The 16,147-nt window shown below is 39.3% G+C and overlaps 1 protein-coding gene across 1 annotated transcript in view; it reads left to right on the top strand.

The window, feature by feature from the left end:
- LOC105008762 (5-hydroxytryptamine receptor 3A) overlaps positions 1–16,147 on the top strand; it is a 98,459-nt gene that overhangs the window by 61,604 nt on the left and 20,708 nt on the right. Inside the window, exon 6 of the mRNA XM_013131355.4 lies at positions 9,329–9,489. Within this exon, the coding sequence (XP_012986809.1) occupies positions 9,329–9,489 (161 nt within the window). The remainder of the gene's footprint in view (positions 1–9,328; positions 9,490–16,147) is intronic.

The raw sequence follows: 16,147 nt of genomic DNA, 5'->3' as shown, positions 1-16,147 counted from the left end.
GTTAATTTGTTAGTGGAATTGTATAATACAGCTAGGCCACCACCACGACCAGTGAGACGGGGGTGGCACAGATAATTGTAACCAGGGGGAGTAGCTAAATTGAGTGATAAAAAATCATCTGTCAGTTGCCAGGTTTCCGTGAGAAAAAGGAAGTCCAGTTTGTTATCCAGTATTAATTCATGTAGCAGTGGAGCTTTATTGTTAATAGAACGGGTGTTGAGGAGAGCAAGATTGGTAGTTCGACAGGGTGCAGTGGGGGTGCAGATGGTCATAGGTTGGAGGGGGCGAAGAAAAGAATGATTTATAGATCGATATGGAGGGTATCTAGGAAGACGGGACTGAGACCATATGGAGATTATGTTGCTATAGGTGTTAGAGTTGGTAGACCAGTTACGTCGGGAGCCTCGATGTTGATAGAGACGTCTACAGAAAATGCCAGACGCACGGGCACGCTGGGTTACAACAGGAGGAGGTGGGTAGTTGTTATTCAAAGCTAGTAGATCCAAACGGGAGTAGAATATTATAGGAGGACGAATGTTGGGTGTGAGCCTTAATAATCCAGGGTACAATGTCAACAGCAGAAGACTGTTGACATTCTGTGTCCCTAACCACTACGCTATTTAACAAAGGATAGCCTGTCACTCCCTCACTCAGTAAGAGACATTCGCTCTTCTTGGCCGGCTTCGCTAACCATGTGTGTATAGAGTGGAGAATGTATGTATGTGTTATGTGTAGCGATATGGGATAAAGTGTTTGTGGGGGAGGAGTTGCGTTTCTTGGATGATAATAAGAATGTCTATATGCTGAGTGACAGGAGAATGTGTGTGTGATTTTATGTGGAGATATAAGAGTGTGTAAAGAGAGATGGGAGAAAGTGTATTTGGAGGGAGTAGAGGGTAGGGTAGGAATATGTGTGTGGAGCAAATAGTGTGTCTTGGTGAGAAGTGGGGGGAGGAGAGTGTGGATTGTGTGTGAAGAGAGAATATAATGTGTGTGTGATAGTGATAGTGTGGAGTGAGTATCACCGTAAAGGAGAATGTGTTGGGAGGTTGTGGAGAGAGAGGAGATGATGGATATCAAGTGTCTAAGACACACCATGATGTGTTTTTGTTTGTTGAAAGAGAAAATAAAGTGTGTGGGGAGGGTGTACGGGGTAGGGGGTTGAGAAAGTGGAGACAGTTTACATTAAGTACCGAAGATACATCATGTACTGATGAACTTCAACAGTAAATTTTGTGTCAAACTTGTACGGCAGAATTTCAGTGAATATCTTAACAACTGTGACATTTATAGCTGCTATGAAGCCGTTCCATTGTGTATAGGTGTGAAGTGTCAAAGATGTTAGCCATCTTTTGTTAGCTACCTAGCATTAGCGACATTGCGTTAGCCACATAGTGTAAACCACCATGCGTTAGCTACTTAGAGTAAGCCACCTTGTATTAGCCACCTTGCGTTAGCGACATTGCTTTAGCCACCTAGCGTTAGCCACATACATCATTGATCGGTGAACTCGACGAACTGCATTGTGGGATTGTTGACATGCTGTACTCTGGCTGCTGTTACCTACCTGGCTACCTGCCAAACTTTTCCAAATTTGCTCTATATAAACGAATAGGTCAAAATTATATTTTAAGAGTTTTACCAACGCAATATTTATCTATTGACCTCTTACCCAACTTTACTACACCGGGACTCTTTTTGGACATAATTAACGGAATTACTCACCCCTGAACACCCGAGGCTAAGTATCATTACAATGCCTTATCACTGTAATTGTTGTAGCAACAACACGGAGGAGAACTATCGTCTTCAGTTAAAGTTAGCAGAGTTAGAGGATCGGCTTCTGACGCAAATGTCAGGCAAGGATTATGCTAGTGTAGAAATAGAAAAAACTACGTCAGTGCCACCAGGAAGAAACAATAGTTTTGTTAGCCCCCCGGCACAGCTCCTGCAGCCGGGCAAGAACTTTCTCTTGGTCACTGGGAAGAAATGCCGTCAAACAGTTAAACCTGAATCGTTGCTAAATCCAACTGAGACTTTGAACAGGTTTTCCCCACTGGAGTCGGAGTCAAGGCCCGAGCCGTCTTCGGAGGGGAATGAACGGCAGGCATGTTCTACCGGTGGCCTTGAAAAACTAAAAACTTTAGTCATCGGCGATTCCATTACACGCAGTATTAGACTAAAGAATCAGCCGGCGATGTTACATTTTTTACCGGGGGGCAGAGCCACCGACGTAACCGCAAATCTGGGGTTGGTCCTAGGCGAAGTCTAAAACTGGCAAGTATAGAGAGTACAGAGATATTGTTATTCACGTTGGCACCAACGACGTTAGGATGAAACAGTCAGAGGGTACGAAGCAGAACATAGCATCAGCGTGTAAAATAGCTAGAAAAATGTGTCTGCATCGAGTAATTGTCTCTGGCCCCCTCCCAACTAGGGGTGGTGACGAGCTCTACAGCAGACTTGCGCAACTCAATCGCTGGCTGAAAACAGAGTTCTGCCCATCGCAGGAGGTAGAGTTTGTAGATAACTGGCCTTCTTTTTGGGACTCTCCCAAAAATAGGGCCAGGCCTGATCTGCTGAGGAGCGACGGACTCCATCCTAGCTGGAGTGGTGCTCTTCTTTTATCTAGGAACATTGACAGGAGTCTCACTCCTATAGCCTTAACATGAGATAGGGTGCAGGTCAAGCTGCAGGCTGTTGGTCAGCCTGCTAGCATAGTGGAGTCTGTCAATAGCATAGCCAGAGTAGTTAGTACAGCTTTACCTATTGTAACTGTCACTTGACTCGTTCCAGGCTGAGAAAACTTAAACAAGGTAGTGCTAACAAAAACAACCTTATTAAGATAAAGCCTTCCTCCACCTCGGTCACAAATAAAAATAAAAATGATTGTATCACTTCGCATCTCAAAATGGGACTCCTAAGTGTTAGATCCCTTGCTCCAAAGGCAGTTGCAGTAAATTGATTAATCTCTGATCATAAACTAGATGTTATTGGTTTATGTGGCTAAAGCCTAATGAATTCATTGCCTTAAATGAGGCCTCTCTTCCTGGTTATACTAATGATCTTATCCCTCGTGCGTCCCGAAAAGGAGGGGGTGTTGCTAATATTTAAGACAGTAAATATACATTTACTCTCAAACATATCACTGAGTTTCATTCTTTTGAAGTTTTACTCATGAAAGTTAATCAGGCCGATAAATAGTTTTACATAGCTACTATTTATAGGCCCCCCGGGCCATACACAATGTTCCTCAATGAGTTTCCAGAATTCTTGTCTAACCTTGTAGTCATGGCAGATAGTATTCTAATTTTTGGCGATTTCAATATTTTTCAAATGGAAAAGTCCAATGATCCTCTTCAAAAATCCTTTGAAGCCATAATTGACTCAATGGGTTTCATCCAACATGTCTCAGCTCCAACACATTGCCACAATCACACCTTAGATTTAGTCCTGTCACGAGAAATAGATATTGTAGATCTAATAATTTATCCCCAAAATCCTGGATTATCGGATCACTGTCTTATTACCTTTACCGTTAAAACAAGAAATCCACTTGCCCCCCAAACAATGAGTTTCAAAAGCTGTACTATAAATTCTCGGACTACAAATAAATTCCTTGATATTCTTACAAGTTCGCTCATTAACGACAGAGTAAATAAATCTGTAAACGATCAAATCGAGGATCTAAACTCAATACTGCGAAATACATTAGACACAGTTGCACCACTAAAAACAAAAGAAATACGCAACAAGAAACTTGCTCCCTGTTACACAGACAATACTAGAGCACTTAAGCAAGCCTCCAGAAAATTGGAGCGAAAGTGGCACTCCACCAAGTTGGAAGGATTTAGAAGCCTGGATAAACAGTACACTACAATACCGAAAATCACTCACATCTGCTCGATCAGCTTATTTCTCAAACTTGATTGAGGTGAACAAAAACAATCCAAAATGTATCTTTGATACAGTTGCAAAGTTAACAAAAAAGCAAAGCTTAGCAAGTGAAGTGGGTCTTCACTTTAGTTGTAATGAATACATGAACTACTTTGATGAAAAGATCGTCACCATTAGAAAACAAATAACTGACTCCTCCTTAAATAGTAATGCTCCTCAAAATCTCAGTTGTCCAAAAAATGTCCTGAACCTCCCTGACCAGCTGTCAATGGGGACACTTTAATTTTTTGATACCATATCGCTCGACACATTTACAAAATTTGTAATGAGTTCTACACCTACAAACTCTCAGCTAGACCCGATTCCAACTAAATTACTTAAGGAGCTATTTCCTGTGCTAGGTTAGCCAATGCTGAACATAATAAATTGCTCCCTTTTCTCCGGATGCATACCAAATGCACTAAAAATAGCGGAAATTAAGCCTCTTCTAAAAATATCTAATCTGGATCCCGACATATTAAACAATTATAGGCCAAAATCGAACCTCCCATTCCTCTCAAAAATCGTAGAAAAATGTGTTTCCCAACAACTGAATGCCTTCCTAAAGACAAATAACATTTATGAAATACTCCAGTCCGGTTTCAGATCCCATCATAGTACTGAGACTGCACTCGTGAAGGTAACAAATGACCTTCTAATGGCCTCAGACAAAGGTTCTGCATCCGTCCTGTTGCTTCTTGATCTTAGTGCTACTTTTGACATTATTGATCACTCCCTTCTCTTAGAGAGACTAAACCCATATTGGGCTACGTGGACATGTTCTGGTTTAAATCTTATTTATCTGAAAGATATCAATTTGTTAGTGTGGATGGCATATCCTCTGACAAGTCAAAGTTATGCTTTGGTGTTCCTCAAGGCTCGGTTCTGGGCCCATTATTGTTCTCACTATATATGCTCCCTCTGGGCAATGTAATCCGAAATCACAATATTAACTTTCACTGTTATGCTGATGACACACACTTATATATTTCAATGAAACATGGGGAAGCCCCTAAATTAGCTACTTTGGAAGCATGTGTTTCAGATATTAGGAAGTGGATGACAGAGAATTTCTTACTCTTAAACTCAAAGAAAACAGAAATGCTCGTTTTAGGACCCAAAAAACAAAGAGCGTTGTTAGCAGATCTCACTGTGAACCTCGACGGCTGCATGGTCGTATCCCAAAAAACTGTAAAAAACCTTGGCGTTACCCTTGACCCTGACCTCTCCTTTGAAGAACATATAAAATATGTCTCAAGTTGATTATTTTCATCTTCGAAACTGATGCAGAAAAATGTATCCATGCTTTCGTTACTTCTAGACTAGATTACTGCAATGCTCTTCTCTCTGGTCATCCAGACAAATTGTCACGGTCGTGGGATGAGAAGGACACAGGCGCAGAGTATAGGTAGTGAAGATAATCCATGTTTAATAAAAGAAGGACTCCAACAAAACAAAGGGCAGCAACCAGTGACGTGGGTATTCCTTACACAGGATAAACAAAACCAAAATGAACCACACCTCTGGGCCTACAAACTGAACTTAAATAGGGTCCCCAATTGGAGGCAATAACTAACACCTGCCTCCAATTGGGGAAACCAAAAAAAGGATTAGAGGTGGCTAAATGCCACCTCCTGTCCTGTCCTGGCTATGCCCCGAGGCCAGTGCAGAGATGGCTAGGGGCACAGCCAGGACGTGACACAAATTAATAAATAAACTTCAATTAGTGCTGCAAACGGCTGCTAGAATCCTAACTAGAACAAAAACATTTGAACACATTACTCCTGTCCTAGCGTCCTTACACTGGCTGCCTGTTAGGGTTAGGGCTGATTTTAAGGTTTTACTCTTAACCTATAAATCAATACATGGACTTGCTCCTACTTACCTTGCTGAAATGATCCAGCCATACATACCTACACATAACCTTAGATCGCAAGATGCAGGCCTTTTAATTGTACCTAGAATTTCAAAACAAACAGCTGGCGGCAGGGCCTTTTCTCATAGAGCTCCACTCCTGTGGAATGATCTGCCAATTAAGGTTAGAAATGCAAACTCAATGCAAACTTTCAAGTGTCTACTAAAAACTCCTCTCTACAGCACGGTTTATAATTAGGTGTAGCCTGGCCCGGGGGCGTGAAGGTGACCAGTAGGCTTGATACTGTCCACCCTTGCTGTCTTGCCGTCACCACTGGGATGCCCTCCCTCCAATGCCTTTCGGGGGAAGAGTCACTGGCTTGTTGTTGACTCTCTGTTGCGCACTTGTGCAACTGGGCTGTACGCTGCTAGCAATACCTCATTCAGGGGGGTTGCAGTTGGTGGGTGTCCCTTTGGTTGATGCCTGGCAATGTGGGTGGATTGATTTCCTGCCTGTTGGGTCCTGCCTCCCCCGGGTAGGGCCACAGTGTCACCGGACCCCCCCGTCTCAGTTCCAAGGTGTTACGCTGCTATATTATTGTGCTGGGGGATATGAGGAATGCACTACTAACTCCTCCAGTTTAAAATTTTAGGAGATGAGGTCCTGGTCCACACCTGCGGATTACCTGGTTTGGGGGGCCCGTTGCTGTCCCTGTCCTTGTCCACCTGGTCATACTTCTGACCTAGTCTAAAATCAAATAGACTCTGGGTTTAGCCCAGAGAAATGTATTTATTATTCCTATTGGACTCTTAATATCTCACCCGGCACAGCCAGAAGAGGACTGGTCACCCCTCTGAGCCTGGGTCCTCTCTAGGTTTCTTCCTAAAATTCGACCTTCTTAGGGAGTTTTTCCTAGCCACTGAAATTCAACACTACTGTTGTTTGCTCCTTGCGGTTTAAGGCCGGGTGTCTCGGTAAAGCACTTTGTGAAAACTGCTGTTGTAAAAAGGGCTTTATAAATAAATGTGATTGATTGATTGAAATTTGATTGACATAGCGTAAGCCAACTTGCGTTAGCCACATAGCATGACTCACCTTGGGTTAGACATCTAGCATTAGCCACATACTGTAAGCCACATACTGTAAGCCAACTTGCATTAGCCACCTAGCGTTATGCACATTGCATAAGCCACCTTGCATTATCCACCTAGCGTTGCCCACCTTGCGTTAGCTACCTATCGTTAGCCAACTAGTGTTAGCCACCTTGCATTAGCCACCCTGCGTTAGCCACCTAGCGTTAGCCACCCTGCGTTAGCCACCTTTCCTTGAGTTTGCTAGCTACCTGAGTGACAACCAAAGTCCTCTTCCTCTAGCGTCACATGCACACGCAGTGGCCAAAATGATATGTCACCCTGGTGGAATTCCTAATACCATTGACTTTGAATGGGAAGAATGTTAATCATTTAGTGATTAACATTTCCAGAAAGTTATATGTCTCTGACATATTTTTCAGATTTTTGGTGTATTTCTTAAAATCAGTGAGGTTTGTTGCACCATCATGAGAGCTAGCTGTTCATAGCTTTCAGGGTTCATTCCTGGCCTTGGTATTTAGCTGTAAAGCAAGTAGCATCTTGGATAAACCTTAAAGGATAGCCTAATAAAAAAATTGCCACAACTATGTACAATTAAATTGTGGATTGCAGCCACATCTTTAGAGTTACCAACTATTTACATAATGGTCCACAGATCCTTCACAGCAAACGGCATGCCAGTCTGTTCAACGGTTTCAGAGATGTCATTTAAGTTATTCAAAATAACACAAAACATTGGTGAGGTTTACCACGCCCCCATAAGGTCATTCTATACTTGACTGCTGCTGTCCATTTGTGGCAGAGACGTTAATGGGCATGATTCGTTTGGTAGCTGTCGGATATTCCCATGTGGATTTATGGCCTTGTATAGTCATAGACCTGCCCACATCAATTTCAGTCACTGATTTTAGACATATTAATTGAGATATCAACTTTCCTTATAAAACTTTAAAAGATAATGGTTCAAAGGTCCATCACACCCAATAGAATGCAAATCTGTTCAGCAGTCTCAGAGGAGATGTTGTTAATGAGTTTTGCACATATTTCAAAATGGGAGCCATATTTTTTGACTTATTAACTTTTCTTATCTAACTTTTAAAGACAATGGTTCTTCACACAAAATGTCATCCAAATCCGTACAGCGGTTTAAATGTGTTTTTATTAACGGAAAAGCCTTGAGAAACATCTGTGATGTTTATAGCTCCCCCAAGAGGTATTTCTGTATGGGACTTTTTCTGTCCATTCCTGATTGATGGACTTCTAAAGTCATAGACCCGGCCAACTCAGTATCATTCGCTGATTTCAGCAATATTGTTTGAGATATCAACGTTCCTTATATAATTTTAAAGATAATGGTCCAAAGGTCCTTAACACCAAACAGCATGCAAATCTGTTCAGCGGTCTCGGAGGAGATGTTGTTAACAAGTTTTTCACCAAATTCAAAATGGAGGAAAATCACACAAGCAATGGGCCTCTGAAATTGGCCCTGGAGAATAATAATAATAAATATATCTGTAAGCAGTGATTAAGGGGACCAAGTAAAAACTAAAGGAAACTTTGAAGCACCTTGAAATGTATATGTTACTGTAACTAAGCAGTTGTCTTTACATTTCCAACTTCAATTACAGCTGCAAGCAGCATTTAGTGGGTGCAATATTATGCAATATGGTATGTCGGATAAAAGACACTAACTGTACACATCATGTGTCCAAACATTAACCCAATGTTAGAAGGATGTTTATTTCTTTCCAAAAGTGACCCCATGTAGATTTTTACATACTGGTCTGGTTCATAAAAACACAAAGATCTTCATACATAGATGCCAAATGTTAAACTACATCAAGATTGTTCATTTACTGCCATATGAGTAGTGTTTTAAGTGCTTTTCAAAATAACTAAGATGGCTGTAAATCCATGATGGCGATTTTTTGGGTTTCAGTGGCAAACATTTTAATTTAAGTTAGTAAAACACTAACCCTAACAAGGTGCATTGAAAGTATTCAGTGACAAACACTATTAAAGGCTTTGATTTTCAAATTTTCCACATACAGATTCCCATCCCAACATAACACCCTCACATACAAAAAAAAAAAAAAAGGTATATATGTATATAATACATAAATAAAGGGAGGGGAATTTAAATATACTATTAATTGTGCCAAGAGAATTTTGTCTCTGTACTTACTCCTTTAAAAGTTCTGATCGATGGAATCACCATTACAATACGTGTTTGTTAAGACCCTGTAACTCATGTTTGTTAATATTTACTAAATTATTAACTCATGTCAATATTTACTAAATTATTAACTCATGTCAATTAATGCACCCTTATTGTAAAGTGTTACCATGTATTCTGTACATGTTTGTACCCATGCTCAACAAACATTGTGAATAACTTTTTTTCTTTTCCCTGTAATCTCGATCTTTCCTTCTGTTAATCCATCAGAAAATGAAATGAAATTCCTCCCATCAGATACCTCATCCAACGCCACCAAAGCTACTTGTGAAGTCATGCAGAAAACGGGAGAATGGGAGTTCCTGTACATAAATATCAGCGATGGAAAACTGCTTTTCAAAAACAGGGAGTGGGACAAAATCGCCTACACTGTACGTCCAAATACCCAAACACACACACACACAAACTCAGGGTTACAGAACAACCAGATTTAGTGGAGAGTTGAGAAACATTAATTCTTTGCTATTCCAACTTTCCAATTTTTGAACGTTTTTATTTTTGCCAGATATTGGTAGATAAAATGCAAAGGTATAGCCTATTCTTTTTAGATATGGCTAGTTAAAGCACCAATTTATTTGAGTCTCACTTGTTGAAAGCTGTGGCTAAGGAAATTGGTTTTTGAGATCTGTCGCTATCCATCTACTGTAAAATGCCTACGCTTTTTAAACATGGTTACTTTATTTTTATTGCAAACAAACATCCTTGATAGAGCCACCAGATTAAGTGTACAATTGAGAAAGTGTGAATTCTTATTTTTACCGGTAAACATGTTTTTACGTATGTTCATGTTTTTGCCAAATAACCACAAAGATATAGAATTATCAATCAATCAAATTCATTTATATAGCCCTTTTTATATCAGCAGTTGTCACAAAGTGCTTTACAGAGACACCCTGCCTTCAACCCCAAGGAGCAAACAACAGTTGTGTTGAATTTCAATGGTTAGGAAAAACTCCCTAAGAACAAACCTAGAAAGGAACCAGGCTCAGAGGGGTGACCAGCCCTGAGTCCAGAGTCTATTTAAACCTAGTCCAAGTCGGAAGCATGACTAATTCATGTGTAGCATGGAGTTTTCCACAAGCACAGAATTTCCTTTGACTCACTGTGTCATTGTATGGAGCACATAAATACCTGGATGAACCAACATTTTTTGTAATTAAACTAAGATAAAACAGAGATTATTGTGTTTGGCAACAAAAATAAAAGAACTAGCATTAGTGAAGACCTGGATTCTTGGGCCCTAAAAACCAGGGACCAAGTGTGTTATTCTTGGTGTTCTGATAGACTCAGACCTCACATTTAACAGTCATATCAAAGCGGTCACCAAAACAGCATTCTACCATCTTAAAAATATAGCAAGAATTGAGGGCCTGGTGTCCCAAAAAATGGGCCTGGTGTCCCATGCTTTTATCTGTAGTAGTGTTGACTACTGTAATGCCCTCTTAACTGGACTCCCCAAAAAGACTGTAAAACAGCTGCAGCTCATTTAGAATACTGCAGCTAGAATGTTAACCAGGACCAAGAGGACGGAGCACATCACTCCAGTTCTTAAATCTTTGCACTGGCTTCCAGTCAGTTACAGAATAGATTTCAAAGTGGTGCTTTTAGTGTATGGTTTAGGCCCTTAGATCCATGAACTCCGGTCAGCTAGTAGAGGCCAGAGTCCAAACTAAACATGGTCAAGTGGTGTTTAGCAGTTATGCTGCAAACAACTGGAATAAACTACCAGAAGATCTTAGACATGCCCCAAACATATACATTTTTAAATCCAGGTTAGAAACACTTCTCTTTTCACAAATCTATGACTGAGTGCTTAAGCTTAACCACACTGTTTAGCCTTACAGCTTTTATAGCTTCCTATGTTTTTTTCAGTTTTATTCTATTTTCTTTTTCTGTGTTTTATTATTATGCTGTTATTTTATGAGGTTGGGTTTTGTAATTTCTATTTTGCTATCTTTTACCAATCGTAATGCAAGTTCTGGTGCTGTCAGATAAATAACCTCTGTGTAAATGTAACAATCTGCAGATGATGGATAATGCAAGTTCTTGTGCTGCTGTTTAGATATCGATGTAGGGTATAATCTCACAAAAGGACTGACGAGTTTATCCAAGCGCTGGAGCGCGAGGATTAAGATACCAGGGTGGTGTAGTAAACAGTTATGGTAACTGTAATTCATTGAGGATGAATATAAAATGTACAGACATGGCATAAATTTCCCACAGTAGAGAGCCAAGTAAGCCATTGATGCAAAGATTATCTCACGAAGGAACTGAAGGGGTTCATCCTAGCGCTTGAATGTGAGGATTGAGATACCTGGGTGTTGAAGTTCATGCAGTCCCCGTGGAGACAGCTGAGTTAGAGAATTGTAACAATCTGACTGTTTAAAAAAAATAAAAGTCTATTTTTTAGTGTAAAGCACATTGAATTGCTTCTAAGTATGCATTGTGCTATATAAATAAACTTGCTTGTGAAATCTTTTTTGTGTAAGATGTAAAGAAGGGGTCAGGACTCATTTTGGAGAGTTTCCACCCATTTTTAATTTTAACATGAGATGGGCCTTAAAACCATCCATGGTCGACGTCCGCGATATCGCGGACAGTGCTCATTTGCATAAATATTTCGAAAAATAGATTCGCCATTATCGTCCGATTCCAATGGTATATTATTTGTTACCACTTTCCTGAAGCGTTCCGTGTATAATTGGGGTTTTCCGTATATAATATGGGTTGTATAGTTGTATAGTTTGGGTTGCTATGAGAACCTTTCACCAGGCAACGACATTGCCAATGCATCTTAGAAAGGCTCATTTGTACACTACTATGAATATTACATGCGTGTACATCACTATATATGATGTTTTGAACCATAATACATCGTTTGTATTATATATAAGATATAAAAATTAATAAATAGTATGGGGATGTTCTTGAGTTTTTGGGAAGAAGTTGGTAATTTTTCTGAGTTTATAAAATATATAAGTCCAAACGTAACTAGCGATCTAGTGCTGCCACCTGCTGGCCGTTTTGTGTCATTAAACTAAAGGAACCGTTATATTGGGTTATAATCTTTCATGTTATAGTGTTTCATTTCTAGGTTGAAGAACCAAATTTTTTGGGGGTGCCTATATTTTTTACCTTCTATTATATAATTTTTCATTATTTTCAACCCAATTACAGTGTAATTTGATATTAAAGGCATGAAAGTATGAGGAAATACCATTGACACAAAATCTCATAATGCTTTAAAAAAAAAATCTTGATGCTGAATGGCAGAAATGTTTTCAGAAATTTTTTTTTTGCCTTTCAAACAGATGAGTTTTATAAATAGTGACCCAGAAGTCTGTTTTTATGTGTTTTTATTGTAGCCAGAGGGGTTGCTATTACCAGGATACATCATAATAGGTTGTATCTGTTACAGAAATTAATCTAGGACTCAAAATGTCCCAGTAGTGAAATCCAGCCGAAAGCCCCATAGGCTACCAAGGGTATCCGATCTACCCATTGTAATGGTCCCTAAATAACCCCTAGTACAAACTGTAGTATATGCAGGTTGATAAACATCCTGTGTTTCACACACAGTTTGTAATCCACCAAAGCACTAAAGTGAACACACATCGCATGAGCAATGCTATTATTCTCAAAGAACAAACAACGCCTGAGTCGACCAGATATTATGACTTGGTTGATTGTATTGTGATTGGGTTTAAAATATTGTTAAAAATAAAAATTATGATTTTGGTGTATGTATGAGCATTGATGATTTGTGAAATCAAAATGGGCTTTTAAGTCAGCATTAACTTTTGAGTTGCATTATATGGCAAAACGTTACAAAGTTACCCTGAAGGTTGATTTTATTTAACAAGTCTTATCAAGTATTATCGCGAAATTGATTGCTACACATTGGTATAATATTTTAACAGGTAACGATGTTGACAAACTGTAGTATTTGTGAGTTTGTGAATACTTAGGTGTGTGTGTTAGTGTGTGCGGTTGCTGGGACTTTGTGGTAAGATGTGTTGCGTTCTTGTAATGGACTTATGTTTGTTAAATGTTGTTTGAAGAGATTAATGGCGATATATGGTAACAATAGCCATAATTTATATGTAAGCTGATGAGTGTGTCGTTAATAGATACAATTAAATGACTGGGCCGAGATAACTAACGAGAATGGCATTTCTACCAGACAGGAAGTAAAAATATATTTGGTTGTCAAGCGTCAACAACTAGCTGAACTAAATAGTTAATCTTTATCCACAAGTGTAATCATTGTAACTGGTATAGTTCTAACATGAAAAACGATTATGTATAACCACTGACAAAGTTAAGAGGCACAACCTGTTGGAGGCGCCCTCCAACAGGTAGCTGTTGTTTCCAGTGCGGAGTAGGCTGTTAGCATAGTAAGTACAAGTTATTTTATTTGAAATAATTGATTTGAATTGTGTTGCAATTACAAACGCTAATAAACGACACATTTTAACTTTTTAAGAATGTATAAAAAATGTATATGATGCGCTTTTAAAGCTGATTAATAATAATAATAATAATGTTAAAAGACTGCTTACCAAGGTTTGAAGGCCCAAAAATGTGTTTTCCAAACACGGCTGGGTTTAATTCTGCTCAACCGAAACTAGAGATAACAGACAATATGAAAGACAGTTAAATATCTGTCTTCTGTTACCCCTGTTTGTTTTTATTTCAGACCAAGTAACCATCAGTGATTTTGATTGGACTGCACAGTTATGATGTCCTGATCAGATACATTTTGTGTAAGTCTAATTATTTACAGATGTTTTTAGCATTGTACTAAAATTTTATTAACATTATGACAATATGCATACAGCAGAATCTTTGTACTCTGTACATCAACCAACAGTGTGAGGACCCATTGATAATGGAGACATCATCAACATAATGGCTTCAGTTATAGACCTCCACCTTGTGGCTGCACATATTCAAGAGTTTTTTTTAACACAGTTACCCCATTACACAATGCTTGGAAGCTGAAGGTAATACATATCTACAGTCAACTCATCAAAACTGTGAATGTTGTTTGAGTCAGAATTTTTTTTTAACCTGTAAGTGGCTCATTATTTACAAGTTAAGCTACAGAAATGGCAAAAGAGAGTGCTAACAACAGACCAGACACGGAACAACCGTCAAAATCTACACATAAGCAACAGATCACACCCCAAAATACAAATGAACCGGTCAATACTTTCTTTCACAGCGGTACAGACATTAATCCACAGATGCAAGGTTTGTTAACCAAGATTAGTAGCCTCCATTTTTCACATGATCTAGTTGACCCTCCTCCGAGCTCTCTGATGCAAACTCATAGCAACGATGGCGATGTTAGAGTAATGCAACGTAATGAGTTTGACAATGTTGAATTATGTAAGTTGATACATTTCCAAAATACTGGTGAAGTTGTTGATTTTGGCACATTATATGCACTCATTATGGAAGGTGTGAATACTTTTATTTATTGTTAGAGCTTCAGACTTTGTACACAGGCCTGGTGATTGCCTGCAGATTGAGTATCTCTGATATCCCCCGTACATGTGACCATGAGAGCAGATTAATATAATGAACAGACGTTTGGTCTTTTACTTGAAAGTTTTACGCAGAGTAATGCTGAGATTTTTATTGAAGATCACTAGAGCTGGTGGTACTCCAGCAGCATAAACTCCACAGCATAAAGATCAAACACTATTGATAGATCAGATTATCAAATAAAAAAAGGCATTTATATGTGGTTTTGAATAATGATTCTACATGGGTTTCCGTTTGTTTGATGGGTATGTTGAACCCACAGTACACATATGCTGAGGCCCTGGTTAGTGGTCGTGAGTTACATACGGGTGCTGGTTTAGCGTTAGATGATTGTGTGACATTCACAGATATTGTGCGGTTTGAAGAAATGACAGGGTGTAAAATTGTTGTCTTTCATCGAACATGGTGAAAGACATGTTGATGGTCACTTTACCAAGTTTCAAAACAGTGAGGACACCCACCCTAGAACCATCTTTATGTACTTACATGATAACCATTTCTATGGTATGATGAATCTGAAGGGTTTTCTGGGTGTGTTATATGTTTGTGAGTGTTGTTATACAGGTTTTAACACCCACGGTGATCATGGTTGTGAACATAGCTGTAGTGTCTGTCTTCATGAAGATTGTCATACACAACCCCGTAACACAAAGCAGTGCCCAGACTGTAAGAGGATATTCTTACTTTTGTTATAGACACCATAAAGGCTTGAAGCTCCACAAAGGTACAGGTTGTTGGGTTAGCAGGTGTGACCAGAAGAAATACTGTATCTGCAGATTGCAGCTGTCATTACAACGTTAGTATTACCAACTATAAAGCGCACAAGTGCACAGCTAACATGTGTCCCAATTGTAACGTGGATCTGACTGTTGAAATGAATCATCAGTATTTCATAAAACCCTCTAAACCTTAGGACCACAGTTAGCGCTACATATTTTAAGATGAGACAATTGCCAATCCTGTGAATGGTATACACACTGCAAATTTTGTGTGCACAATAAGCTTTGATAACGAGACGTGGTGTTCGCCCGGAGATGGTCGTGTCGCTGCTTTTTTCTAAAAGTTTAGGCAACCGAAATATACTGACTACACATGTATAGCACACATCTCAAAGGTTTCGATGGCTACATCTTGATGTAGTACCTATCTAACATATTGGGACGACACTTATTGCTAATGGTAGCAAGCTCATGATTTTTACAGGCAGCACATTCAATCAGAGATACATTAATAGTCATTGCTTCAGACCAATGAAGCTGGCAGCTTTGCCAGGTACTATGAGTTTAAAGATTTAAAAAAAGGCTACTTTCCTTACAAGTTTAACATCAAGGAGAATTAAAGCTATGTTGGCTCCCATCCGGAACCACAATACCATGATGGCTAAAGAAAAAGATGAGTTTTGCAATGGTATCAAAGAATGAAGAATGAAACAAAGGCTTAATGTGGTCATCCTGAGAGAGAGTTGTATGCGCTACA

This window comes from Esox lucius, chromosome 9 (assembly GCF_011004845.1).
Source record: "Esox lucius isolate fEsoLuc1 chromosome 9, fEsoLuc1.pri, whole genome shotgun sequence".
Taxonomy (NCBI): domain Eukaryota; kingdom Metazoa; phylum Chordata; class Actinopteri; order Esociformes; family Esocidae; genus Esox; species Esox lucius.
This window is presented reverse-complemented; position numbering and strand designations above follow the sequence as displayed.